The 27,885-nt window shown below is 51.5% G+C and overlaps 7 protein-coding genes across 7 annotated transcripts; 3 read left to right on the top strand and 4 right to left on the bottom strand.

The window, feature by feature from the left end:
- Positions 1 to 5,821: 5,821 nt before the first annotated feature.
- ColSpa_01695 (uncharacterized protein) lies at positions 5,822 to 6,004 on the bottom strand (the record flags this gene model as incomplete). Its single annotated transcript, XM_049267907.1, has 1 exon — positions 5,822 to 6,004. One exon carries the CDS (start codon positions 6,002 to 6,004, stop codon positions 5,822 to 5,824), a length of 183 nt encoding a protein of 60 aa, XP_049123864.1.
- A 265-nt stretch (positions 6,005 to 6,269) lies between these two features.
- Positions 6,270 to 6,611, bottom strand: ColSpa_01694 (uncharacterized protein; the record flags this gene model as incomplete). Its single annotated transcript, XM_049267906.1, has 1 exon — positions 6,270 to 6,611. The coding sequence occupies one exon, from the start codon at positions 6,609 to 6,611 to the stop codon at positions 6,270 to 6,272; it is 342 nt and encodes a 113-aa protein (XP_049123863.1).
- A 6,561-nt stretch (positions 6,612 to 13,172) lies between these two features.
- On the top strand, positions 13,173 to 15,597 carry ColSpa_01693 (nitrate reductase; the record flags this gene model as incomplete). Its single annotated transcript, XM_049267905.1, has 2 exons — positions 13,173 to 14,583; positions 14,939 to 15,597. 2 exons carry the CDS (start codon positions 13,173 to 13,175, stop codon positions 15,595 to 15,597), a joined length of 2,070 nt encoding a protein of 689 aa, XP_049123862.1.
- A 590-nt stretch (positions 15,598 to 16,187) lies between these two features.
- ColSpa_01692 (molybdopterin molybdenumtransferase) lies at positions 16,188 to 17,876 on the top strand (the record flags this gene model as incomplete). The annotated part of the gene is made up of 2 exons (XM_049267904.1): positions 16,188 to 17,476; positions 17,591 to 17,876. The coding sequence occupies 2 exons, from the start codon at positions 16,188 to 16,190 to the stop codon at positions 17,874 to 17,876; spliced, it is 1,575 nt and encodes a 524-aa protein (XP_049123861.1).
- A 968-nt stretch (positions 17,877 to 18,844) lies between these two features.
- Positions 18,845 to 20,019, top strand: ColSpa_01691 (sulfite efflux pump SSU1; the record flags this gene model as incomplete). The annotated part of the gene is made up of 2 exons (XM_049267903.1): positions 18,845 to 19,795; positions 19,849 to 20,019. The coding sequence occupies 2 exons, from the start codon at positions 18,845 to 18,847 to the stop codon at positions 20,017 to 20,019; spliced, it is 1,122 nt and encodes a 373-aa protein (XP_049123860.1).
- A 1,279-nt stretch (positions 20,020 to 21,298) lies between these two features.
- ColSpa_01690 (uncharacterized protein) lies at positions 21,299 to 21,950 on the bottom strand (the record flags this gene model as incomplete). The annotated part of the gene is made up of 2 exons (XM_049267902.1): positions 21,299 to 21,528; positions 21,698 to 21,950. The coding sequence occupies 2 exons, from the start codon at positions 21,948 to 21,950 to the stop codon at positions 21,299 to 21,301; spliced, it is 483 nt and encodes a 160-aa protein (XP_049123859.1).
- Positions 21,951 to 23,587: 1,637 nt separating this feature from the next.
- On the bottom strand, positions 23,588 to 25,474 carry ColSpa_01689 (uncharacterized protein; the record flags this gene model as incomplete). Its single annotated transcript, XM_049267901.1, has 2 exons — positions 23,588 to 23,850; positions 23,902 to 25,474. 2 exons carry the CDS (start codon positions 25,472 to 25,474, stop codon positions 23,588 to 23,590), a joined length of 1,836 nt encoding a protein of 611 aa, XP_049123858.1.
- Positions 25,475 to 27,885: the final 2,411 nt, after the last annotated feature.

The following is a 27,885-nucleotide window of genomic DNA, read 5'->3' as shown; positions in this document are numbered from 1 at the left end:
TTTGATAACTTTAAATGATCGAGTTCGTATCCTTGCAAAGAGCGTGTCAACCTCTGAGTGGTACGCTGTCTTCAGAAGGAAGGGACATGTTTTGAAACTGTAGATTAGCTTTATCATACAAGTACATGATTGAATCAACTGACCATTCGTCTGTGATGGCTTGGAAATGTTCGTGACCTCAGCTTCGGAGAGCATCAGGTGTTGATTTGCTCTCGTAACTTTAATATTATCGGTATTCAGAATAACTAGTGAATGAAGTAGAAATATGAAATATCTGAGAGACCTTACACCAATCATATTCCTTAAAAAGCACCATGTTATCATCTGGCCTCCAAAGCTTTATTTTGCCTCGGTACTTGTAGCCTTGGCGAACCGAATCTTGCTTCGTATCGCAGATTGCCTCTGTTGCCTCACCAGCATTCCTACTGTCAGGACGACATACTCATGGTTGATGTTGTTTGGTATACCTGAGCAATAATCCCATACTTATCTCGCATCCTAACCGCGTAGCTCTTCATTCTTGGATTGGAATGACGGGAGCTCATGTAGCAATAACAAATGACTACAGAATCATTCTGACTTACCATCGTGTTTGGGGCGTGTGCTTGGTTCCGGGTCCTCGCCTCCACATTAACCTGAAAAGTAGATTGTAGATTCGGGTTAAGCCTTCCGTAGAAATTTGACCCTAACAGGCACTGTATTTTATCAGGGTTAGACGAACCACGTTCACTCCTGCCCATTCCTTCCGAAGCTCATGGATTGTCACTTAACTAAATGCATTAGTATTCTATCGTTCTCAATGCTCATGAGTCATGTTTCCATGATCTCTATATGGATCACGCCATCCCTCAGATTCTCGTTCGCCTTCTGATATCCTAGGCCAGACGACACAATTCTAGCCTTTTCAGATTCGCCAATCCTTCATTCCAAGTCCTGCAGTTGAGAAGTCTGAAAATGAGCTACAGTCGCGTCTAAATATGTACACCACAAAAGACCAAGACTTACTTCGGTACCTCATCAGTACCACTAGACGCCTTTCTCCTTTTGTTCATTTCTGCGTGAATGCAAGATAACCCCATTTTCTTTGGGGCTGAGATATTCCGTGGATCAAAGATCCTTGGATCTTTCGTCAGAAAGACGAGAGAAATATTACAGCATTAACAATGAGCAGTCATGGTTGTTCCTCAACATTGAGGAGAGCCTAGGTAGCAGAGTATCTCCGACGGAACGCATGGCGCGCCGGACAATCAATTTACGATATGGTGATTCAACTACCTCCTGCTCACCAGGCCTCCGACCGGACATCCGAAACAGCTCAGTAAAGTTCTTCTGAATGTTTTCCCGTTGCAACGTGAGTCGTGACTCAACGTGAAGGTGGTGGGTTACCCCTCATTTCGATGGTGCTGGCGCAGTAGAAATGTAGTCCCATTGCAGATGATTGAAACACACTTGACGGGACGAACGAATCGGAAGGGCTGGAGATGAACTCTGTTTCCCCAGATTGTGTTGCTGCCATTCATTAGGATTGTGCCGCCGTTGCCTTCGAGCAACATAAAGGTCAAGCTACCCCTCTTTCTTCACTTTCGGAAAACTGTCTCTTCTCACCCAAATATCCACTTACCTACATCAGCTGCCAGCATCAGTTTACAGCAAGCGCTTTGAGAATCTTCCATTGAACCAAACACAAGACAATAATGGCACCGACAGCTAGTGAGAGGGCCCAGGCCAAGTTCTTTGCCGTACTCGAGGATCCTCGAAGATACGACTCGACAAGTTTGTTCATTCCTACAACATTCATTCGGCAGAGAAGCAAAGGCTGACAGTAGTGGTTCAGACTTCAAGAACAGAGTTATGATAACGCGAACGCCTTCCGGTGGCTCCGAGCTGACCAACATGGTTAGTCGCCCGCCTCCGCGCCGGGGAAGCTCGAGCAGTCAAGGCTCTGTTGATGAGCATCATCACCACATAAGGAACAGAATAAAGAATTGGATCTATCGTCCGGCGATCTAGTTTCAATAAGGGAACGAATCTTTTGGGAGATGAGCTGTTGTAAAATGCTAGTTTCATCTTGTTCAAAAATCAACGACTGAAAATTATGTGGCAATCAAAACCAGAAAGTGTTTGTTTCCAATGGCTGCTTCAAGACGGAAGGTGACGTGTGCTTCGGCCACGCGCAGCTCAATGTCCTTTCGGTAGTTACAGATTAGGCTCTGCCAGGCAAACCTCCCGCTACCATCTATGCGACGAGACGCGTAGGGCAGCCAGTTTCATACAATTCACCCTACGCATTAACTTAGAGAGTGGATAAAATAGCCACAGTGAGACGTCCTTGGTTAGAATCTAGTCAATTTTAACGTAACACTCGCCAAGATGTTTGCTTCAGCCTCAGCAGATGCTGAGTTTGTTAGAAGAAGAGGTTGTCAGGATGTGAAAATAGAAGCCAGAACAAAAGGGAAAGCCCAGATAATTGACATTCTAGCTATTGAGTGTATGTCTAGACAAGCTTGCGCTGTGGCCTGAAACTGCATACAGTGTGGCTCCGTTGAAGGAACCGGAGTCTAGTCTACATCTTTGTGGAGTAAATATAAATATTCACCATCTTTTGCTGTAGAGACGATTTACTGTACCACAACTTCCATATAAGCGGGAAGTGAGTTTGGGAGCTTTCTAGGTTGGCATGAACCTACCAACTCTAGTGCACCTGATCCGCTTCCTCTAGGTCTGACTATGAAAGGGTCTTCTAAGCCTTCTATCCCTACCACTTGGTCCCCAATTCTTGATGACTCGGGCGCAAGCCCAAGAAACCCTTGGTCTGTGATGAATAATCTTCGGCCATGACAGTTGTAGAATATGTCTTCGGACTGGGTCTCGTAACTTGGTGATAGCGAGTAAAATATGTGGCTCAGTCGCCTTTTACTGGCAGTGACACTTCCCTCGCCCTCACAGGTCAGAGGTTGCTGCAGGGGAAGCATTTCAGTCCTACCAGGGAGGTCTGAGTCCATATTGTTGAAATCCCGAATTGTTTCCACGGCATAGCGTGCAATGTCCAGATACACTACTCGTGATCCGAACAGAACTCTGTGGAACGGTGATAGGAAATCATGGCTGGTTCTTCCGAAGTTCGAATTGCCGTCTTCTCTGGGAAAGATATTTGCTTGAAGATGCATCGGATCGCAAAGCCCCTCCCACTGCTCCAGCGGAAACTTGTCGTCGTAGACGTTGCACGATTCTCCCAGTCTAACGATGGTCCCAGCCACTGCCGCCCGGAGGTGGAGCTGAATACTGTCTTTTCCATCTAGGTTAGTATAGTTCGAGAAACGCCACGTAAAGGGCATTTCATGGTCTTTTGTGTCCTTGAAGAGGAAACGTCTCTCGTTCTTATTCAAGTCATGGCGTCGACCGATGAAATTTCGCCCATCTTTGATACTCCAATCGGGGGTCCAAGACGGTAAATCCGGCACCTTGGTAGGATGAACGACGCTGTAGAGGATTTTCAGGCCCATGACTTCAATCAAGTCCTGGGCAAGCTTGGTAAATACTTGTGCAGCGGAGTAGTTGTAGTCGCCTCTTGGTGTTACAAACGCTGACGGTTCAGTTTGGTCTGCCTCTAATGACGGGTTGTTTTGGAGGTATTGCTGAGATTCCCAGTCTAACAACGGCAAGATAGCGTAAAGCTTATCCCTAGGGTCCGTAGCACCAAAGCTTCTCGTTTTACGCAACATTCGCCAAAGTCGGGCAGGATATGATGGTCGCCAAGAAAAGGAGTCAAAACCTCGAGACACCAAAGACTGTACCATGTAAGGCAGTGACGCTGCTCGTCTCCCTCTGTTGTTGAATATATTTCGCAGTTGCTTGAAGGCCTCCCAACTGACCTCCTTATCTCCGCACATAACGGTTACTTCTCTCGCCAAACGAATCTCCTGCATCACCCACACGCGTGTGAACCACCGCCGTTTCAGGAAACTCATGATCACATCCGAGTGTGGCATGGGCGATTGGTCGCGAGAATCAGATGGCGAATAGATGTCTTGTAGCCACTCCATAACGGCTTCGCTACAGTCGGACTCACTGCTCTCTCCCAAATATACAACCACGTGCCTAGCCTCGTTATAGATACGCGGCATAAGGGCCAGCTGCTGGTTTCGCTCGTGCACATCCGACTGGTTGATACAGATGGCATCGATCCACAACTTTCGAGGCGTTGTATGATGACGCAAGCGCTGAAGTGCTGCGGTACAGCTCTTCTTCACGACAACATATGTTCTCGCGACCCCCGAAACGGGAGCTAGAATGACTTGGACCTTCTCGGCTCCGGTACTGTCGCCCCAAGCATACGAGAGAGCTTCATATGGAAGAGAACCTTCGAGGCTGAAATTGAGAAGGCGGATTACGATCTCATCACCTCTCTGCCCAGGCTGCAGCTCCAAAAGTCGGAATGAGTCTTCGCCTTCTAGATGCTGACCTGGATAAGAAATTTCTGGCATATCGCTCATGGTGTGAGTTCGCACGTCTGCTGTGTATCGGTATTCGTCCTAGTGCCCAAGGGCTCAACATAGATAGAATCTGAGCGGCGAAAAGGTGTGCAAGGTTGTGGACTAGATAAAACTTTCATCCACCAATGACCCTTAACACGTTCTTATACTCGGTTTACGGAAAGTCAGGGCAGAATTTGGGCTTGAAAACTCCTCCAACGTTGCAGCTGACTGTCCAGCCACATTGAGTTTAGGCTTGTTGTATACTGGGCAGGGGTTATGGGCGCGTAAAGCAAGAAGGGCGGATATTACTGGTCTACGTACGCTTCGACGAATCACCAGCTCTCGTGCATATAGAGTGGACGCCGGCAATGCGTTAAGCTTCAAATATCTTTCAAGGGAGTTACTAACTTGATTGCCTAAGACTCAGATATCCGATTAGCTGCAGAATGACGCCATGCGAGATACGGCCAACAATAGGGTTGAGATCAATAGAAAAAAAAAACCAAAGATGAGAGAAATAACATAATTTAGAACGAAGATAGACAGCAAGAGGCTGGGAAAAGTCTTGGTCATGTGCTTTTGCTTTGCACTAACAAACAGATTCAATGCTTCAACCCCCGTCATTAGTACCCTTTTCCTGGCGCTAGACAGTTGCAGCTCAATTGCTGTATAGCATAGATATAATGCAAACGCCAGGCTGTTGTACGACCATTTTTTGGACTTGACCATCGGTATGAAGTACAGGACAGTGCATAGTCATCACGCACCCTCCATACTCATTTTGGCAAGCCGATTGAAGTGTTGCAGCAGCCCTCACCGGCTAAATGTTAGATGCTTTATGAGATGAAACGTCCTATCATGTTGGGATTTATCTTTGTTAAAAGAATTTCAATAAACACTAGAATTTTTTGTTTGTAGAAAACCCTGAGTGCCCATTTGCAATGGCTGCTGTTCCAGTCACAATGGCCTCCCACTAAATTTCGGCCTCGAGGCTCTTTCCATGTCTCAAAGACCACAATGTTTTCAGTTCGTGAATACTGCTTGGCATAACAATTTGTCGATTCTTAATTTTAATTCATTCGAAAGATGGGCGCGTGTGCCAATGTCAAGTCTACGAATTAGGCGACTTGACCTCCACCATACGCTTTGTCCCACCATGCATTTATCCATTGGCTATTAAAACCAAGGATGCCATCTATGGCCCATGTAGTTGCATCAACTTTGGTGATAGATGATTCTTGGAACACAACTGCTTAGATAGGAACCTCAACAGCAGCGTTGCAAACCTCACTTTTACAAACCCAACCCTTTGAAAACCCCTTCTCGCGCGCGCGCTTGTCCCTCCTTCATCGCCACACTAGCAGGTACATACGAATCGCGGTCACGGTCAGAAAGTCCTTCAGGGGCTTCGGCTGGGGTGCCGGGTACTTACGCCGCTGCACATCCTCTACAGTTGAGTATAGAGGTCCTGGCGGTAGCCCCTCCCTCACCTCGTCCGTCGCGCTGACGTAGGTGGCCCACGACGCCATCTGCTCCTGCGTTGCAGATGTTATCAACGTCAAAATCCTCCTCCCAGCTTTAAATATGGTTGCCTTTCGTCTCAGGCGCAGACTCAAGCCCCTCAAGCATACATTCAAGCCCCGACGATTCTTTTTCAGGCCGTAGAAAACTCTTGCTCCACATGACATCAATAGGGAGGCCGTCACGGAACGCTGTGAAGTCCAGACGAAGGTTAACGCGCGTGTCGGCCGCACGCAGCTCAATTTTCTTCCGGCAGTATGTGTTAGAGCTCTGTCAGGCGACCTCCGCCTGCCAATGAGAGTGCCAGACGCGTAGCTCATCAAACACATCTTGGTAGTTGGCAACGATACAAGCCAGAGCGACCTCGTGCTTAAGGTCGGGGAGGCGCCACGCCAGCTCTCTAAGGATGTCTCGATTCGGCCATTGCGGCCACCAAAATATCTCAGGTAGTGTGTCTCCGTTGGTATCAGCGGTGATGCGCGATAAGTCATTGTTCACGATGAAGCGGGCGTTGATAGCTTGTCGGATGAGATCGGCCTCTTCCTCAATGAGAACCTCTTCCACACATGTGACCAGCCATCTTGCAAAGGGCGTGTGGTGTTGAGCGCCACGCATGACAGCTGGGACCTCGTCAGGGATACATTTTGTGTGTCGCAACCGTAAATACTGGTCAATTTTACCGTCCCAGGCAGTAATTACGATTGACATATCCTTGTAAATAGCGGATAAGTCACTAGGGAGCGACTTGTACATCAATTCAGCAACATTGCTGGCCAAATTGCTAGAGCCAAGTCTTGGAAGCCATCCTGTACTAATGTGGCTATCTTCTTGGATATCGAAGTAGTGATCGTGGTTCCCGCCCGCCAGTTCGTAGTCAAGGTCCCTGCAAGCCTGCAGGGACGAACGTACGTAAGTATTCCAGTTGAGAAAGGCTCCAGCTCTTGGGTTATTGAGATGTACTGTTCGTGTATAGTCGTCCATAACAAACTATCTCACGTTATGGCTTGTAATTGATTCGAAGGCAGCAGTCTGGTTGTTGTCTCAAGCTCCCTCTGCGATAGAGACATCCGGCAGTAGGTTGAGCTTATTGTAGAGTTTATTGTAACCATCAACAGCACAAGTGCGACCAACCTGATGACACATATCAGGGTACTGTCGAACAAGCTCGCGATAGGTTTCCTCAGTTGCAACGTCCGGATATCATATACAATACGGTTTGACCTTATCAGAAGGCATATCCGGTATAATGTTGCTCATGATAAAGCAGGCGTTATGACCCTCAGCAAATACTTCGTTTCTCTTCTTAGAGCAAAGTTCTCTTACCTCAGAGGACCTATAAAAGTTCAGCTGCGCGTATGTTTTCTGTCCGGCTACGGCGTTTCAGTGCCTCGAATACTCAGGCATGCTAAAGACGGCACCCGAAACCACCGGCGACGACGACTGTGCGCTTGAGGGCGTAAAGGATAACGACTAGCAGCACCTTGCAGCTTTGCTTGTAGTCACGGAACTTGTCCTAAATCAGTTTGCACATAATGTTGGGCGAGTGAGGACAGACATTTTGGTAAACGTGCTTTAGGCTGTCCGGGTTTCATCGCAGTCTCTTCCATGTGGCTGGATGTCGTATCGAGAATCTATGTATAAAGTCGCGTAACCTTCCCTAGCTCTCCCGGCCCAAATCATACTTATTCCCCTCGTCGATTTCATATTTCTGGCCTCGTCATGCTTCTGTTTCGTACGGAGGCTCCTGCTGTGGTAGCTCCAAAGGGGCTGTACCACGAAGACTTGGCCATGTGGTTAGTTGTATCGAAAGGTGAGCAAATCCAAGCACCTGGTGAGCCAAGCTTGAACATCCCTGAGATTGTCCTTAGCAAAAGCGGCGTTTTGTTACATGAGCATAAAGACCGAACAACAACCGATGTCCATGACTTCTCTCTATTCCATCTTGGAAATAAGCAGTTGCTGCTGTAGCCTAAATTGAGAACGAGTCAGCTTGAGTCGCCTTGAGCAGGGCTGGCTAGGCTGACTTCATGCGGCTGACACTCTAGGCTTTGGTTTCACTTCGGCTAGTAGGCTGGTGTATATATACCCTTCACCTTGACAGCAGACATGAAGTAAGACAACTGATAGGCTGGAATAAACTAACCAATGATGAAATGGCTTTAACCGCTCAGATGGTGACTCAGCCACATCACACTGGCAATACATAAGCTGCTATCGACAATTAGGCCCAGCTATTTCTCAATTGCATTAACCCCAATACTCTTTCGTTAAACTCGTCTTCTGACGCTTTATATTGATCTCGATCACCCCAACCGAAACTGCTTTCTCACAGACCCGGGACCAACGGGCCCAATTGAAGCCTTTTTCGCTTTGGCAGTGCTTCCACAATTTCCCCTCGAGAACGATCCAATCATCTGCGACACAAGCCTCATAACGATCGAAACCGCACCGACTCTAGGTCAGCATCTTTCGAGGGTAGTCTCGAACAGCGAGCATGTTAGACACTGATAAATACACAATCGGCTGGATCTCTGATACTGGGTTGGAGTATGTGGCTGCCCAAGCCTTCCTAGATAAGGAGCACGACCGTGTAGGCAGCCTCGAGCTGGCAAGCAACCTGGAGTGTACTTGTGGCGAGTTGGGAGATAAGAACGTCGTCATCGCTTGTGTACCAAATGGAGGGCTTGGCATGTCTGGCTCGGCGATTCTCGCGACAAACCTAAAGAATATATTTCGCAACATCAAGTTTATACTGGTAGTCGGCATCGCTGGAGGAGCGCCAAGTCTTCTTCATGACATTCGTCTGGGTGACGTTGTTGTCGGCTCGAGGGCACACAGTGAAAAGCAGGGCGGTGTTTTTCAATACGACAGGGGCACGAGTGTACAAGACGAGCATTTCTTTTCAACCACACAGACAAAGGAGCCGCCAGAGATTCTGCAATTAGCCGTGGATAGACTCATGCACCGATACAACCGAAGTAGACATCGGCTACGAGAGTCCATCGAAGAGGTGTTGAACAGGTCCCCAAAGCTCAGAAACACATACGAGAAGCCATCGGAAGGTGACCTTCTTTTTATGCCACATTACACTCACAATTCCTCCTTGGAATATTCTAGATGCTCCCACGCATGCGACACCAGCGACTCCAATTTGGTCCTCAGGGGCAGCCGAGACGAGTTAAGGGACAGCCCTGTTATACATCACGGTGTAATAGCATCTGCAAACTGGAAGCTGAAGGATGCATCAACCAGAGACTTACTTGCGTCTGAAAGAGGCGTCTTGTGTTTTGACATTGGATCTGCAAGTGTCATGGGCTATTCATGCTTGGTCATCCGAGGTATATGCAACTACTCGGATTCGCATCCTAGACCGGAATGGGCAGGCTACGCAGCAATGACCGCAACAGCTTACGCAAAAGAACTTCTTGGTTGCGTGCCTCAGCAAAGAATCGAGCCCGATGGTAGTGATACAAGACTACCAGAGACTTCTGGGGTCGTCTCGGCCGATATCTCAAGGTGTGTTACAGCAAGGTCTATGCTAAATGAAGGCCTCAAATTTGTTTTATTGCATCCAAAAGAACGACTTTGCTAACATTCGCTACACAGAGACTCCACAAATGAGCTCCGACGGAGAAATCATCCAACAGAGGCATATGAGCTTCATTCCATATCGCTGCACCCTTCAGAGCTTCCTTCTCACGAGGATGTCTATCCTTACTCAGATGCCCATTCTGAGAACAGTTCTGTTCGCGAAGGCATCTTTAAAGTTCCCGATTTAGCCGAAGGTAATCAGTGGAATATGCCTTTAAATGGCGGACTGCCTAATGCAAATGTGAATCCAGTCTCAGTCGCAGTTGCTTTCGCGGAGCCCAAACGTCAAAGCGGTGTTCTCTTCCATCTACGATTCTGTGTCTTCCATCAGACTACACTAGTGACAATATTTGCGGTCTTCTTCATGCTCAGTGGGGCGATGATTTCGATGGCGTTATCCCAAGTTCGGGAGCCTGTGTGTAGCCCACAACCTCAAAAACTCCGTACAGATGATGGCTTCTGGGTTCTTTTGTGTCAGATCTTCTTACAGGCACTTTCCATTTACTGCACAGTATACCCTGTTGTCCAAAACCATGGGGTCAAAGCGTCCGTGGCTAACTTCTGGTTTTGGTCTTCACTGATCATTAGCTTTGCGACAACCATTGTGGCAGTTGTTGTCTATGGTTGGAGCTGGCAAGTCAGTACTGTTTTGAGTTTTATTTCAAGCTTTTTCCAGCTGATACCTGCTGGACAGTTGGCGGCAAGTCTGGGCTCAGATGATCTGAGAATGAACCTGAGGAAAAGGGACACATGTCAATTGGAGGAAGGCCGCACTGACTAGTTTTCCTCGCCCTAGATCACTGACAGAAACATAAGGTCAATGGAAGGGGACTCAGAGTGCACTCATGACTTACACCCTCAGACGGACGTACCTGGATCAATAGACATCGTCACAGCTACACCTTACATTTAAATCAGCGTACTATAATTCAATAACGTCTGTAGCGAAGAGGATGCAAATATCGACATTTTGTGTCGTAGGTGTCGGTATCTGACGTAGGTATTGCTTGATTGGGGACCTACTATGTCCCATCGCTGCAAAAATCCTTCTCAACTACTCTAAGCCATGTTCTCTCCACCACTTGAGCTTGTAGCATACCAGCCTTGCAGTTGTTTCCTTTTCAAATCTCTCCCTCCACCCCACTGGTAACTCTCCATGGAACCTAACTACTTCGAGATGGTGAAGCCCCGACAGAATGCCAAAAAACTCATCATACTTCTTCTCATTGAATTTCACCTCCCATCCTTTTAGATTGGGAACAGTCGGTCTCGGCTTCCAGTCGATTACGAGCTCATTCAAGTCCTTCGATCGCTGCGCTACCTCGCCAAAAATCCCCATCCACCGGTTCCAGTTCGGATACTCCGTGGTAATGAGAACGTAGAGCCTGCGCAGGCGCTCGAAGCGGAGAGGTCCATGGACGGCGAAGCCAATGCCCCGGTCGCCCAGGGCCTGCGAGTGTACGTGCATGACAGCATCAGCATGTACCTGCTGCTGCAGTTCTCGGTAGGCGCGTTTGCAGGTTAACATATACGGTGGCAGAGGTTTCGTGTAAACCCCTTGCTCGAAGTAGGTGAGCAGCGGACGCGAGGTGGAGCCGAAATCTTCACGGTTGAAGGCGAGATAGTACTCATAGATGCGCTCTTTGATTTCCCACGGAAGACCGAATAGACTCGAGCCATCTTGTTTGAGATGGGTATTGGATTCCACTGAGGTCCTGCATGATGTTAGATGGAGCACAAGCAGGAAAGGGGATGTGGTGGCTGAGCAAGACTCCACATTTTGCTTTCGCGTCGTAGACTTATCCAATTACTCGAGGTTTTGTAATTAGCTATCCCCAAATGAGTTGAAGAGCAAACCCAATCGAAACGGCGGGGGAAACGTTTTCTCAAAAGCAGATGACTGCCTGCAATTGTCGCTGCTGCCTGTTGAGTTTCTGTGGAAACGTCTCGGGTCGTCGGCCGTTCGGGTTTACCCCGCTTCCGATTGTAAACATTGGATGCCGCGAAACCCAGCCTGCCAGCCTGCTTACGAGAGGAACTTGTCCCACGTTCGGCGCCGCCTCTCGGTGCATGGCCGGAGGATAATACCGCATCGCGGACTCGGCTCCGGCAGCTGCGGGACGGCGAAGATCCGCACCCGCAATCGGAACCAGATCTGTGCACCAAAGCTTCGCGTCATGGATCGCGCATCTCGGCGACAAAATTCCAAGGTGCTTTCCCAGAGCTCGGCCACACGTCACTGTTGCAAATCCTGTTCCTGGACAGCAACCCGGATGCATTCACCGAGGCCAGCGCGGAGATGCTGAAAATCGCTCCGTCCCGGCGGATCCGGCCCCAATGACTAGCACAAGGGCCGCCGCTTGTTAGTAACAACACTTGGCCGATTGGGTTGGCTGCCAACTGTGTTTGTTGGAGGAAAAGCGACCATGACTAGTCTTTCCTTGCTTGACGTCAGTGTTGCATAACGAAACCCTCATCCGGATGTGAAGATCCCCAGCTACATGGTAACTGCGTTGCATTCTGGGCCTGACAGGTCCTGAGAAATGGAGCAATCCGCCAGTTTAGGTGTCCAACATGTGCTGCATGTTCATCCGTTACCCACCACCTCTTATCCTCCCCCACATTCTCGTTCCTGCTCGCAATTACGGAACGAACAGTCTTAGTATCTATTCTGGGATTATACGACGTTGAGAACCACACTTACTATCACACCACGAGACGAGTTAATCTACTTGTTGTTTATTTCCAAGGTCGATTCCTGGTCTTTCGCACAAGATTTCGAGTGTGCCATTGAAGACTCGATCAGGATAACAACATGGGATCAAACGCACCAACCCATCAGCATTCCCGCGACTCGATTGAGGATGTATGGGGCCCAAGAACCCCCTACAAACACGAATGGCCAACCCGGGTCGACATTGCATGTGAAGACGAGCCCGACAAATGGGTTCAGAGCGCATGCGTGCTGTGCAGGTAAGTACTCGTCATACTGCGAAGCCCCCTTTGGCTTTGGGCTGCGGTCAGTGGCATATGGGAGCTGACCTTAAATGCGCGAACCTGGAGCAATGGCTGCGGTCTAGACATCGGTGTTAAAGATGGCAAGGTGGTGGGAGTTCGTGGACGCGCAACAGATCGCGTAAACAAAGGGAGGCTCGGGCCCAAGGGTTTGCACGGGTAAGCCGTCTTGATGCAGCAACGGCAGCACTTATAGCTGTTCCTGGCTTGGTCACTGATCAAAGCTGATTCTCCATCTAGGTGGAAATCTATACACCATCCAGATCGCCTTACACACCCTCTCGTTCGTCGCAACGGGAAACTTGAGCGGGCTACCTGGGATGAAGCAATGGGATTGATCGTACAGCGTTCGAAAGATCTCATCGAACGTCTCACAAGCCATAGCATAGCCTTCTACACTTCAGGTCAGCTGTTCCTAGAGGAATACTATGCTCTGGCAGTCGTTGGTAAAGCTGGCCTTTCCACTTTGCACATGTAAGTCTAAAGCATCTTACCTGACTTAATAAGAATGTTCCTGACGAGTTTAGGGACGGAAACACTCGTTTATGTACCGCAACAGCAGCAGCGTCTATGAGAGAGTCCTTTGGCTCAGACGGCCAACCAGGATCATATACGGATATAGACTACACTGATTGCCTGTTTTTGGTCGGCCACAACGTCGCGGCCACACAGACGGTCCTGTGGTCAAGAATTCTTGACCGCCTCGACGGACCAAACCCGCCAAAGCTCGTCGTTGTTGATCCGCGCATGTCCGATACCGCAAGAAGAGCAACGGTTCATCTTGCCCCACGGATTGGTACCAATCTGGCGGTCTTGAACGGCATCCAGCATCTCTTGTTTAAGAATGGCTGGATCAACCAAGATTTTGTCTCGAAGCACGTCATCGGGCTCGAGCAGCTCGAGCAAACTGTCTTGGACTACACTCCTGAGAAGGTTGAAGAGATCTCTGGCATACCCGCAAAAGACCTTAAAGAAGCCGCCAAACTCATTGGTAACTCCAACAGTCTCCTGTCGACAGCATTACAGGGCGTCTACCAGTCGAACCAAGCCACCGCAAGTGCATGTCAGATCAACAACATCAATCTGCTCAGGGGTCTGATCGGCAGGCCAGGCAGCGGCGTCTTGCAGATGAACGGTCAGCCTACAGCGCAGAACAACCGCGAAGCAGGATGCGACGGCGAATTCCCTGGCTTCAGAAACCACATGAATCCGGTACACATGCAAGAGCTGGCGGACCTGTGGAACATCGACTCCATCAAGGTCCCGCACTGGAATGAGCCGACTCACGTTCAGAACCTACTCAGCTACATCGAGGACGGCTCCATCAGGATGATGTGGATCTCGGGAACGAATCCTCTTGTCAGCTTGCCGAACTTGCCGCGGATAAGGAAGCTCCTCACGGACCCAGGCTTATTCGTCGTCTGTCAGGATATCTTCATGACGGAGACCGCTGCCATCGCCGACGTGGTGCTTCCCGCGGCGCAGTGGGGTGAGAAGACGGGATGTTTCACCAACGTCGATCGTACCGTCCATCTTTCACACAAAGCCGTAGAGCCCCCCGGGGAAGCGAAGTCAGATCTCGACATCTTCCTCGACTACGGGCGTCGCATGAACTTCAAAGACAAGGACGGCAATCTCCTTCTTCCCTACAAAAGTTCTGAGGAAGTGTTCTGCGCGTGGAAGAAGCTTTCACATGGCCGGCCATGCGATTACACCGGCTTGTCGTACGAAAAGTTGACCGGAGGTTCTGGTATTCAATGGCCGTGCAACGAGGCGAATCCGCAAGGAGTAGAGCGTCTGTTCAGTGATGCCAAGTTCTTCACCGATATCGACGTTTGCGAGAGTTTCGGGCATGACCTCGAAACTGGAGCGCCATACTCCAAGGCCGAGTATGCGGCTTTAAACCCCGCGGGTCGCGCGATTCTCAAGGCGTGCCACTATAGTCCTTCCATGGAAGAGCCGAACGAGGAGTATCCGTTTCGTCTGTCGACGGGTCGGAATAAGTACCAATTCCACACAAGAACAAAGACTGGCAGATCCAAGAAGCTCCAGGATGCGTGTCCGGAGCCAGAAGTCCACATATCCAGGGAGGACGCCGCAAATATGGATCTCAAAACCGGAGATGATGTTATCGTCAGGTCAAGGCGTGGTGCAATCGAGCTGAAGGCAAAGGTGGGGGGCATTTCCGTTGGCCAGGTGTTTGTGCCCTTCCACTTTGGCTATTGGGATGCCAAGGGCGGAAAGTCTAGAGCGGCCAACGAGCTGACAGTTGGTAAGGCTGGAAATTCCTGCCCTTATCCAACATTTAGTAATACCAAGCTAACCTGTCGCCATAGAACGGTGGGATCCCATCTCCAAGCAACCCATGTTCAAGGCTGGCGCCGTCCGCATAGAGAAGATTGATGCATCCGAAAAGCCCCAAATCCCTGAGTTACAATCTGCCGCAGAAGAGTCATGTTCAAGTAAAGGAGTCGACGTGACGGCCGTGGATGATTCCCTAAAGCGCAAACGACACCTTGAGTCTTGGCTCGGCGAGACGTATGAAAGCGTCAAGCAACTCTCCGACATCTACACCAATCTGCTACCTGATCTCATTCACGATCTTGAAATCGAAGGTGGTGTCAGAGTTTTGCGGCGGATAACCGAAGATGTCAGAAAAAGGCTTAGCGAGCAAGTCGACAAGTTCGGGGAAGACGTCTGCGGGGGCAGCCGTAAAGCCACGACTCTGAGAGAAGCCATTTTCCCTCCTATTGACACGCAGCGAAGCCCATACGAGGTCATGGAGACGCTCCAAGGTCTTCACATCTATCTCTCGCACATCGAGGGTGGGCTGAACGCGTTGATTCCTGTCAGTCAGGCGTGCTGGGATCTTGATTTCTTCGAGGCAGTCCAGTTTGGACAGACCAGTATGCATCGTATGCAGGCTTGGGTTAATCAGCAGATCATGGTCAGGGCACCTCAATCTCTTCTGGTGCCGGCGTTAGTTAGGGACTGAATGGAAATTGCGCGCAATCCATAACATATTTGGTGGTCTTGAGCAAATGTCAGTAGACATGAGTCGAACGATTACATTCGCCCCTGAAAGTGGTCTTTATCAATACTGCAGAAACTTTAATCCAGTAGTTAGATACAATTACAGAACCGATTGACAAAAAAGAGAAGTCAAACATCATCAGATTGGATATAGTAAAACAAGAACGTGTTCCAGTCATACCTCAAGACGAGAAAGCAGCATTCCATCCCGCGGGGAAACAAAGAAACCCGTCAGGGAACTCAGAGATCCCAGACTTGAGCTCAAATCGACGCTTGACGTCACAATTACGAGAGAGTAATCGTAGTAACAAAAACACCAAAGTTCCTGGCGTTAAGCCTCGGTCTCGGCCCGCTGTTTAAACACTACACACATTTGGCAAGCCTCTAGCCCATGGAGGCTCTTATATGTGACTACTCTTTCTTCAATGCACAACAACTATACAAACCATTATTTCGACCCCTTTGTTCTATAGTTCTTGAGTCGTAACAAAAAACGACTGTCGGTAAACACTTGCTTGGCCGACACGGATCTCTTGCTTCATTACTATCACGATGACATCCTATGAAGCTGCTGTGGATATCTTGCAGAAGACGGCTACGGAGCTACAAGTGTTGAACGAACGGAATGGAAACAAGATATGGGAAGAGGTATATCTGGTGGATGCCGTAGGCCGCGTAGCTGCCGCCGAAGTCGTCAGCCCAACTGCGACGCCCACGTTCGACACATCAGCCATGGATGGGTACGCAGTCTGCTCTGAGGCCACCATGCTTGCATCCCCGGAGAAACCTGTGCTGCTGAAAGTATTCGGAACAATCGCCGCGGGTGACGAGCCTACGGAATTGGACGAGGGCATATTTCGAGGTTCGGCAGAGCCATGCCTGGAAATCATGACCGGCGGCATCTTCCCTAAAGTCACTGGCACGAAGAAACGGTTCGACGCATGCGTGCGCATCGAAGACACTGCCGTGGTGTCTGCCGCCAACAAAACAGAACGGGCGGTCATGATCACGAAGCCGGTGCCGACAAACGCAAATCGTAGGCCCGCCGGCTGCGATATCCAACTCGAGGAGCGCATCATCAAAAAGGGTGACACCATCAGCTCTTCGCACATCATGCCATTGGCATCAGTTGGGATATCCAAGGTCCAGGTCTTCAAGAAGCCGCGCGTCGCAGTATGGTCAACGGGAAAAGAATTGGTGGCGGGAAATGCCAGTAGCATTCCGGACGTCAACGGGCCATTCCTGATGGCTGCGCTCCGGGAAGCAAGCGCCGAGCCAGCGTTCCTCGGGACTCTGCACGACAGTGAAGATTCCGTCAGAGAAGCGCTGCAAGAAACCATCGATGGGGAACTATTCGACATGATTCTCACAACAGGCGGCGTTTCTGTTGGGAAGTTCGACTTCGTGGCTTCGTCTTTAAGCGATCTCGGTGCTACGACTCATTTCCACGGCGTGGCTATGAGACCGGGACATCCAGTCCTCTTCGCTCAGGTCCCGGGAAGGTCCCGCAATCTGCCAGTTTTTGGGCTCCCTGGGAATCCCGGTGCTACGGCAGCGTGTTTTCGGTTCCTCGTGGCTCCGTTCCTCAGGTCTTGGCAACATCAGACCCCCGAGATACCCATCATTGTAAAGAGCCTTACAGAGACATCAACAGCCGGCCTTGGACGGAAAGTGGCATCGCCGGGTATCCCCCCAACGACGTTTTTCCGACACGGAACCATTCGCCAAAGCCAAGACGGAAACATGGTAGTTGAACTCAGCAAGCAGCAGAGTCCCGCGAAACTGGGGCCGTTCATCGGTGCCAACTGTTGGGTTCAGCTAGGAGGTCACTCGCAAGGCCCGTGGCCCGAAGGCCACATCCGTTCTTATCCCATGACGGGTCACGCAGCATTCTGAGAAAGATGGTATGGTGACTTTGTTTCTATAACGCTGGAACGCTTCATAAGTGGCGATAGACACAATATCGTACATTACGCCGCTTCCTTCGGCGCCTCGACGGAGACCGGTTCCTGCGGCCCCAGCTTCATTTCCTCCACGGCCTTCACCCACTCCTCCATCGTGTTCACATTCGTCAGCCACCACTCGCAGCCCGGCGGCGTGTCCAACATCAACCCGTCCAGCTCCTTGGCCGCCGCCGCCGGACTCGCATGCCCACGTGCCACGCGCTCCGACAGCCGGGAGAGCGCAGCTGGCGCCCAGATGGCCAGTAACGGCTCGCAGAAGCCCTCGCTTGAGCGGTAGCACGTCACCGGCACTGCGTCGCGCTTCAGGAACAGGAGGTACAGCGCGTCCGGCGGCAACAGGGGGTAGTCGCATGCCACGACAACCCAGTTCGCCCAAGGGTCATACCGGTACGCCGCAAGAAGACCCGCAGATGGGCCGGCAGAGTATTTAGAGTTGTTGGGGTATTCGTCGCGAAGGATCTGCACCTTGGGTTCTCCCTTGAGATCCTCGTTCTCCGCGGAAGAAGAAGAAGGGTTGTCGGGTTGGGCGGCCAGCAACTCGTCGAGGTAGTCGTCCGTCTCGGATTCTTGGGCCAGAGATATGTAGATCGTCTGGGGCTCCGGGAATATGGTTCGCAGCAGTTGTAATTGCCGTTGGTACAATGGTGTTCCGTCGGGCATGCGAAGGAGATGCTTGGGCGTACCCATTCGAGTAGACTTCCCCCCTGCTAGGAGGAGTGGCCTCATGGCCGGTAGTCCCATAATTAAGAAAGCTTCTTCTTGCAAGCCCTACCTCCGCAAATGTAAATGCAGCTGACTATTCTTGTTCGAAAATGATTCGATGGTTGCCAGGACTGTGATGGAACGAAGGCACGGCAGATGATTAGAGTATGAACATGAACCCACGCTCTACTGGTACCCCATCTCATCATCACCCCACGTTCGCGTACGAGTCGGGCTTCCTAGACGTCATGATTACGCCATGACAGCAAAGACCTAGCGTGTAATTCCTCGCTGGACTGATCAACCGGAGATGCCATCTGAACAAGACGTTTCCTGTTTGAGCTTTGTGCAGAATTTCTTCTTAATCGCCCGGGCGTGCAGCGCGCTGGGTTCCTTGTCTCACCCACCACTTCGTGATAGCTGCCACCCAGTAACACACCAACCAACCATCAGGAAGCTAATCAATCGCTTGGCAAGACACCAATCATCAAGCAAACGCCTGCAGGACCCTATCAAAGTTATCTTAGTGGCCTTCGCTTCAGGATGCCCCCGGACAACAAACCTGGGGATCTGCCGTCGCCGACGACATCCGACCATGAGCGCTCCCCCATCCGGAACGCGATCCGTAACTTCTCAACGCAGTGGTTTCTGATACCACAAGGGACGGCAATCCTTGCGACTATCCTCCACCAATTAGACTACCGCTTCAATGGGTTGACTGTGATTTCATATCTCTTCTGGGTAGCCGCCATGGCTCTGCTACTGTCGATGGTCTGCATATACGCCGTCCGGCTAGTCCTCTACCCAAAGCATGTCCTCCATACACTCAAGCACGATAACACAACGCTAGTCTCGGGCTGGGGCGGCCCATGGAGCAAAATCCTCTTTGTCCTCTGGTGGGTGGCCACTGGGCTGGCTACTGTTGTTGTCATCATTCTCCCTTTCGTCTTCATCAAAGTGTACCCATCTGGTGTACCTCACATATCACCAGCTACACAACTAGCTCTTATCGCGGCGCTGACCGCAGCAGCAGGAGGGGGGACGATCTGCAACTCTGCTATGCTGAGCAGCGACCAGCAAATCCCTGTCATCATCGTTTCATACCTCCTCATCGGCATAGGCCTACCGCTGGCTTTCGCACTGGACGTGTTGTTCTGGGCGCGGTTGTTGGGCAACTACCAGCCCCCTAAGCAGAAGGCTTTCCAGGATATGATTCTCTGCGGGCCGTGGGGACAGTCTTCCTTCGCCCTACAGATGCTCGGCCAAGCGGTCGTCAAGGGCAGCTTTGCGCAGTATGCCAGTGGCGTGGTACTCACCGCGGACGCTTCCGGGCCTATTGGCTACACGAGCATCTTTGCGGGCCTCATGGCGTGGGGGCTCGGTACTTTTTGGTGGTTCTCTGCCATCATGGGTATACTTCACGCATTTTTTGGCGGGAGAGAGCCGAAGAAGGTCTCCTACACTTTGGGGGGTTGGGCTCTGGTGTTTCCCTGGGTAAGCGCTTCAGTTATGCAACCATTTCGTATGACTACTAACAAGACTCCTAGGGCGTGTATGCAAATGCTGCGGTTGAATTAGGGAAGCTCCTCGATTCTCAAGCTTTCAAAGTGTGGTCCACCTGTCTTGCCGCCATGCTCGTGGTGATATGGCTTGTGAACGTTGTGTTTACTCTCAAAATGCTGGCGACGAAGTTTTTGATACGGAACCAAAAGCATTGAATTTCATAGATATAGAGGTATTGAAGGACTCAGTACATTAATCCGTTGTCAATAATTAGAATGAAATAATCTGTGTTCCCTACCCAGAGCAAGAAACCATGTCAATTTGACTCTAAACAACACAGGTACTCCAAGCTACGGGACTGTTTTGTTCTGTGCAAGAGGGCCGTCATTTCATGTCACAACACATTACTAGTCCGTTTTACCATCGATGCAACCCGGTTAATCCAGTAAGCTCCGATGCTTATGGTGCAGCTTGTTGGCTTCAAACTCGCGGACGATGGCAGCCGCTGGGAGATACTGACAACAAATGACCTGGACTCAGGAGCTCGTCGACGACACAGCTAACCACCCGACCTTTGGGCCCGATCACGCCTAGCTTGAACGGTTTTGCCATTGTCAAGTCAAGAGAGCGCCTAAGAGCAGTGAGGGCGTATCGAAAAACAAACACGGAATAAGATGGACTTAGCATGGGAACAAGATAGACTTCTTACATGGGTATCAGTCTCCAATGCTTCTAAGGCCTAGAAACAACCAATCATAGACGGGCTGTATTTGAGCTATCAAAAATACGCCTGCCAGAAACAGCAAACCGTAGTCAGCAGCACTGATCACGGTTTGAGCTACACGCGTTACTGGGGTTTCTAGGCGAGTTAAGAACCGGGTCCGATCGAGGATTATAAGATCTGAACGTTCTCAGCCAAAGAAATTATTTGCATACCGTGGTACTGACGGGAGGTTCGTTTCAGTTGACATGTGTAGCACATGGGCGCCAAGAGAGGTCATATTGAGTAGTATTACGCGGATTCCATACGGCGGTTCATCTCTCATATTTACTCTCAATTCCCGAGCCCGAGATCGAGCACCAGGACGCATACTGAACTTGAGGTACTCCAATTCGTCAATAGAAAGGACAGTCCGAACAGCCTTCCAGTCAGACGTTAGAGGTATTGTCTTATGCCAAACAGATATTTCCTTTTTTCTTTGTAAATTTTGGACTTTGTTCGATCCTGAATACTGCGAAAGGAGAGTATGGAGGGGCCAGTGATAGTAAACTCCAATATCCAAAAACAAAATGAAGCTAGCGAAGGTCTTCGGTCTTTGAGATGGTTCAGGAGAGAAGGTAATTGTTGCGCGTCGGCGCCAAGTTACAGCCTGACTTGACCTTGTCTTGATTCTCATGATTGGTAATCATTGATACTTCTAAAGCCTCCTTCCACCTCCAACTATCTTACTTCATAACCCACCCACCTCGTTAAGTAAGTCGACTCTCCAAGAATCAGTACGGCACGCAGCTCCTCGAGTTCTCCGCCCGGTCCGAAACCCACACCAGCTCCGCGCTCGTGGCGTCCCCAATCGTCACGTTCCACCACCACGTCTCGAGCGCCGGCACAACCCCCGCGCCGTACCACCCCAGCATCGCGCCCTGGAGCGCATACTCGCCCGGTTCGGTGCCCTCGGGGACAACGAGGCCGGGGATGCTGTCGTAGTACCCTCCGCTGAGGACAGCTAGTGTGGACGGAATGTCAGTCATGGCGGCCACCCCGTATCCTCCCGAATATCGTGTAGATCACCAAAAAGGAGAACAGCCATAGAGAGAAAGAAGAGTGGAGGAGGAGTCAAGGAAAGAGGGTAGCAAGACAAAAAAAAAAAAAGAATAAAGGCCACGAGCACGTACCATTCAAATCCGTCTTCTGGAACTTGCCCCCCACGGTGCCCGGGCTCGGGAAGCTGTTCCACTCGTAGTCGAACTTCCGCACGCCCCAGTACATGTAGTCGTGCGACGGCTGCGCCGCCAGCACGCGGACCTGGGCGGTGAACGGCTCGCCCGGCTTGATGACCTTGGGCACGCCGATCTGCTCAAACTTGGCCTCGATCGCGTAAGGGGCCAGGGCGACGACGGCCGTCGTGGCGAGGGTTGAGAGACGCATCTTGTCCTACTGGACCGGCGGGGCGAGAGATGGGATGGGAGGAAGAAGGGAGAAGTGTTTGGACGGGTTGGGGGTGGGTGAGGCGACCTACCCAGCAAAACTGTAGGTGGCATCGAGGAGCCGAGCTGTTTTTATATTCGCAAGCCTCGTCAACTGGGTTGTCGTGGAAAGCGGTAAATACCTCAGTTCCATCCAAATTTCCGTCTGCTAGTCAGAACCACGAGAAATCTGCCTACATGCAAGCACGCAAGCATGCATGCAGTCGGATCCTTCACAATACCACCGACGCCGTTGATGAACGGTCTAGATCGCTTACGTTCCGCGGGATCGATGCGAGGCCCTAACTGGGACACGTCCTCCGTGAGGTCGTTGTAACGTTGACGGCTAAGCGCTGGCGGAAGGAACTGGTTCCTTGTAAGTGGGATCAATTAGAGAGTTCTCCATGCAGGGTAAGTTAAACACACAAAAGCTTAGACTCGAAGATGTGAAGCCATCACATTGTCTCATACCTAGACTGCCGCTATGCTATTTAGCTCACTGTTCTTTTCCTTTCCTTTCTTTTCCATTCCTTTTCCTTTTCTTCCCCGGTCGAACACCTTCAACGGTTCCCATCAGACCGTCGCTTGCGAACCCCAGGTTTTGCCTCGGCCCTGCGTCGCGCGGGCTGGCCCGCTGTGCCGCCCTCTCGCAGGCTTGGCACCGCAGCACTTTGGCTCCTACGCTTGCAGACGTACAGGAATCGCGGCACCCTCCAGATTGTTTCGACCCGCTCGCCTTCCGGCCTGGGGCTGCATCGAGCCTGCAAGCCAAGGCTGATGCCTGGGCAAGAGGGAACCTGAATACCCACGTTGGAAGCACTATCTATACCTGTACCTTTCTAACCCTTCCTTCGGCGCGAGGTATCCCACCAACCGAATGGCCGAGGAGACCGGCCGCTTCGTAGCAACTGCAGTTCCAAAAGGAGAAAAAGGGTCGACTTGGGCAACCGATGAAAGTTTACTGCTATGTGGAGCGGCCCAATCGGAGGCACCGCCGGGGACGGACACTGACTGGGATTCGACCGCAGGCGCCGTATCACATCATGCGCAAGAGGAAACCAGTGATTTGGGAAGAGATTTCGCATCCATTTCGAAATGCACAACTGCGCCTGGCCTGGCATTGACGTCACTCTAAGCTTTGGGACCCCATTCACATATGCACCAATCGACTGCAACCTGCATGGATATTCTTAGAGCAAACTTCTTTTGTTGACCATGTGTGTGACTAGAGCAAGATGAAAACTCGGCTCCTGAAATGCAAAGAGCCAAGGGACAAGATGCCTCAAAAAGTACCAAATCTTTCCTCCCTCCAGACTCCGAATTACCCATCGTACCAAGTGCCAAGCCCGAACTCCGTCGAGACAACAAGAGAATCGCAGACCCAGAACTCTCCCAAACGAAATTAGGGGTATGATGCTCTCCATCTATGGCGCAGAAACCTTGAATTAACGCCCCTCATGTGACCCCTTATTGCTGTGCTTGCATGTTCGTTGTAGCTGTCGTCAAACCAGAATGAAAAGAAAGAATAAGACAGAGAATAGCAAATGTAGCGGTGCTAAATGTACCAGCTTGGTTTGTGTGGCGAAGTCCCTACTGGGACTAAGGAAGAGCAGCAACGCTGCCCGCCAGAAGTGCGTAGTTGGCGAGCTTTAGAGACAGTACGCGGGAACGAGGATAATCAGGGCTAATGATCATGCGCCCGTCCTTGTTGAACCCGACTTCTCCAAATGACTCGCTCAGCTGCTCAAACTTTGCATTTGGCCGTACTCGATTCAGCTCTGCTAGGATGTTATCGCTCCAGACGCCAGAGCACCAGCCGTCTCTCAGGACAAAGTAGGGATTTAGGGGAGGGACGGGGGAGTCTGAAACCAATTAGCACAAGGTCAGATATAGAGGTTGGAAACACAACTCACCCAAGTCCACAAAGCGAATCCGCAGGTAGTCCAGAGCCTTGAGAGTCGACATGGAATGAATGCCCGCCAAAACGAGCATCTCGAACGAATGGATAAAGTTCATGTCCTGGATACCACTTCCCGAGTCGTGGAATTGTGGCACCGGACGGCAGCAGTTCTTGACCGTGAGGTCGATCGTCCTGAGACGGGTCGTTCTCGGATCCGATCTGATGGCGGCCATGTTGAAGAAGTTCTTGCATACGCGGCCAGTGTAGGCCAAGTGCTCCAGCGCCGGGGTCGCCTCGGCGAGCCTCGTGCAGAAGTGAACTTGATTGGATACCTTCATGTAAAACGGCGGACAGGTGAGTTCCCTACGGTAGTCGCTCTCGAGGCAGAGGTTGAGGTAGGTGAGGTTCGTGGGTAGTTTGGGGAGGATGCTAGCCATGCTCAGGTAGCTCTTAGACTTGGGCTTGCTGTAGGAACCATGCCACTCGTTCAGGTTTGGCAGGGCTCCCAGGACGGCTGCGAAATCCGAGTCGTCGCGCATCAGATTCCACTGTCCCTTGGTCACGAGGGTGCGCACCGACTCCAGAGTTGGCAGATGCCAGCCTGCCGGGCGCTTGTTCCAGCTATGCTGCACCTTGGGCGCCTTCTTTCTCTCGCCACCTTCAATGGTCAGTACGCAGACGTCGGGCAGAGCGAGAAAGACAAAGGTGAAGGCCTCCTCGAGGCTGCAGTTGTTGGCGGGCAGGGTGTACGTCGCATTCGTCAGGCCATCCATGGTGACGGTGGGAAGGGCGAGGGTAGTGCTCAGCGCCAAAGGTCCGTACTTGGGCTGGAAGACGGGGAACCATATCTCGATATGCTTGACGTAGCGGCGGAGGTGGTCGTGCTCGCTGAAGTATGCCATGGCCAACTCGAGCGATTCGATCGTCGCCTTGATCTTGATGTGACGATAGAGCCGCTCCTGGATCAGGATCCTCCACACGGGACTCACGAGCGCGAGCTCAGACAATTCCCTCCGGCGAGAATGCCGCAGCGCGGTTCCCCAGCTCTTGGTCACGCTCTGCATGCCGACAGAACTCTTGGAGGAGGTGGATACCCGGTATCCGAACAGATGGTCGAGAATGCATTCGTGGATCTCGGCGGGAAGGTCGTTCAGGTTTAGGGTGGGCGAGGCCTCGGGGATGTCGAGGGAGTAGGAAGGGGTGGTGATGCCCGGGCCTCCGTAGGCATCGGCGTCTTCGGCCATCGGAGTGCAGCAATCCGAGTTCCGTTGATCGGGATGTAAGAAGGGTGTGCTGCTCGGGCGAGTCGGGGGCACGAAATCATTGCTCTTGGCCTGGTCAAGAGGAGGACTGGAGGGGCCGGGGGATACTGGGTTGGAGGCGGTGTTGAGGATGGTTGTCAGGATAGAGGCGGAGGCGGTCATAATCGAGGTCAACTCTTCCGTGGCGTTGGCGTTGGCATTGTAGTCGTCTCGCGACTGTCTTCTATTGATAGCGGAGGGGTGATCTCGGTCTCGGGGGACGTTGTTCGTGACGTTGGCGTCGTCGTCGGCAGGAGGGAAGGACTGCTCGACGCAAACGGACATGGTCGTCGGAGATGTCAAGAGAGTCTGTGTTTCGAAAAACTAGGGTTTTCGGAGGGAATGAGGCGGCTCCTTGATCATGGCAATACGGTCGAAGAGGGGGGGCAGTACGGCGTCGGCGTCGGCGGCAGCGGAGAGCAGGCAAGGGCGGATTTGTTAATCAGGGCGGGAGAGAGAGAAGGGGAACAGGCGAAGGGAGATTGGTCCTGGCTGCTTTGACGATGGTGGGGGAAATGAAGTCCCAATAATTCAGAGACCCTTGATACCCAGACCGGGGGGGTCACAACAATGCTGACGAGGTGTTTGGGTTTGGGTGCTGGCCGTATTCGTCAGGTTGGTCCCAGTGGACAGTAGCGCTGCGCTGGGGTCGCTTCGCTCCGCCCAAGCCACTTTACGCGGTCGGTCGCGTGCGCAGGCGGGAGGCAATGGTCCAATAGGGGTGGTGGTTGATAAGATGCGGGAATGAGGGCGCAGAAGCGGAAGAGGAGAAATCGGGAGAGAAAGAGATAAAGAGAGATCTGCTTCGTAAGGAGGGAGGGGGAAAAGGATGAGAGAGACAGAGTGATTGGAAGAATGGAAGCGTCGACTGCGGAGTATGGGCGACCAGAAAGATGGGAAGAGGTGTCCCCAATAGATGGTCAATTCGTCGCAGGCCCCCCAGCCAAAACCAAACCAGACCAGACAAAAAGGTAAAAAGAGAAGGACGCGGAAAAAAAGAGAATGGCGCTTCAATGCTGTGTCTGGGAATGAAACGGGCACCGGACACCTGGAAAGTGGTCGAGCGGGAAGGGATTTGCAAGGAAAAAAGGCTGCGGTTAGCCCCCAGGTAGGCGAGGCAGGAAGGCAGCGCAGGGCGGTGCGTGCTGGTTGGTGTGTGGTGCGGTGTGGTGCGGTGTGGTGCGGTGTGGTGCGGTGCGGTACGGTCAGGTAATTATGAGCACCGCCTAGGAATGGGGGGGAAGCACGGCACGGCAATGCAATGCGCTGGTCACTGGTGAGGCAAATGCGGGCGTGCAGGTGCGTCCACTTCAACGGGGGTGGCGTGGTCTTGTTGTGGCCGACCTTCCGCTGCGGCGGTGCTACGAAATTGGGGGAGGAATTCCGGCCAAATGTCCGTAATGAGGGTTGAACAGAAGGGGAACTTGGCACGAGGGAAACCGAGATGATGTGGTCTGCTTCTGTCGTATTCCGTCATTTGTTGTCGACTGGTCTATTCATTCAGGAGAGAAACGGCAGAGTGCAAAGTGGGGGGGTGCAAGGGACGGGTCATAAAACCAAGAGATGGGAACAGTATGACCCGGATGCACCACACAAACTTGGACGATGACGGAACGGGGAGGACCCGCGGAACGGCAATCGGTAGCTTAAATCCAGAGTCCCCTATCCAGAGACACCACAGCGCTGTTCAATGGGCACAAGATGGGATGGGATGGGATGAGCTGGGCGTGGCTGAGAGGCAAAACATCAGATAACATCAGGAGAGGGAGTCGCCTCCGTTGTTGCCCATTTCTCAGAACCACACCTAGCACTCTAGACACTGGCAGCAGCCAAGAACGACCTTCGAGAAGAAGAATCAAAACAGTAGCCGAACAATAGGATCGATCCCAAAGGGTATCCGCAAGGCAGGGCGATAAACATGCAAATCCTCCGTACGGCTGGGGCTAGTACGTAGTAGTGCATTGCAGCGTAGGACGGCGCAGAGTCAAGTCTAGATTCCCCCCTTCGTGCATGAGACGTGCACAGCCGGCTTCCGTAACGACCTCCGAGAGTCAGACTCGGAGTGAGAGAGTCAGTCCCAGTCCTACCTTTCCAAAAGTCAACGTTAGCATTGGAACCCCACGTAGTCCTACCGCGCAACAGGGCAGAAAGATCTAGTCCTTCTTCGTGATGGACCGGCAGCAGCGCGAATCAATAATCCCATGCCGTCGTCGGTCGTTGCAGAGAGAAGAGCCTGGAACTTCCTGTCCAGTCCTTCCCGTCCACCACCAGCCACTGGTTGTGAGGCTTGAAATTAGTGTAGGTACTTTGTACACGGACCATGTTTGACCAGCGCCACACCCCACTTTCCCATTCCTCGCCATGCGCTGTTTTTCAAGGTGTCTTATCGGCTCGCCTTATCGAGAGCGTCTTTCAAGCGAGCCAAGCGCGTCATTCTCACCTTATCTGTGTCTTAGTCAGTCCCTCGGTCCCCGTTCTCTGGGTCTCCCCTGCCCAGAAGAAAAGTGCTTACCTCATCGGCGAAATTCGTACTTACACGACGGAAAGTCCGAGGAGGCAACAACCACACACTCGTAATGCACCACTTTCTCTGCACGAGAAGGAAGGCACAAGTCATCCCACCCTCGCCTGGTGCATGAACTCAATCAATCTCTGCTTCACCACGTCGCCCCCCTTCTCTTCCTCCCATTTTCCGC

The sequence above is a fragment of the Colletotrichum spaethianum genome (genome assembly GCF_022836535.1).
Source record: "Colletotrichum spaethianum MAFF 239500 DNA, contig03, whole genome shotgun sequence".
In the NCBI taxonomy this organism is placed as follows: domain Eukaryota; kingdom Fungi; phylum Ascomycota; class Sordariomycetes; order Glomerellales; family Glomerellaceae; genus Colletotrichum; species Colletotrichum spaethianum.
This window is presented reverse-complemented; position numbering and strand designations above follow the sequence as displayed.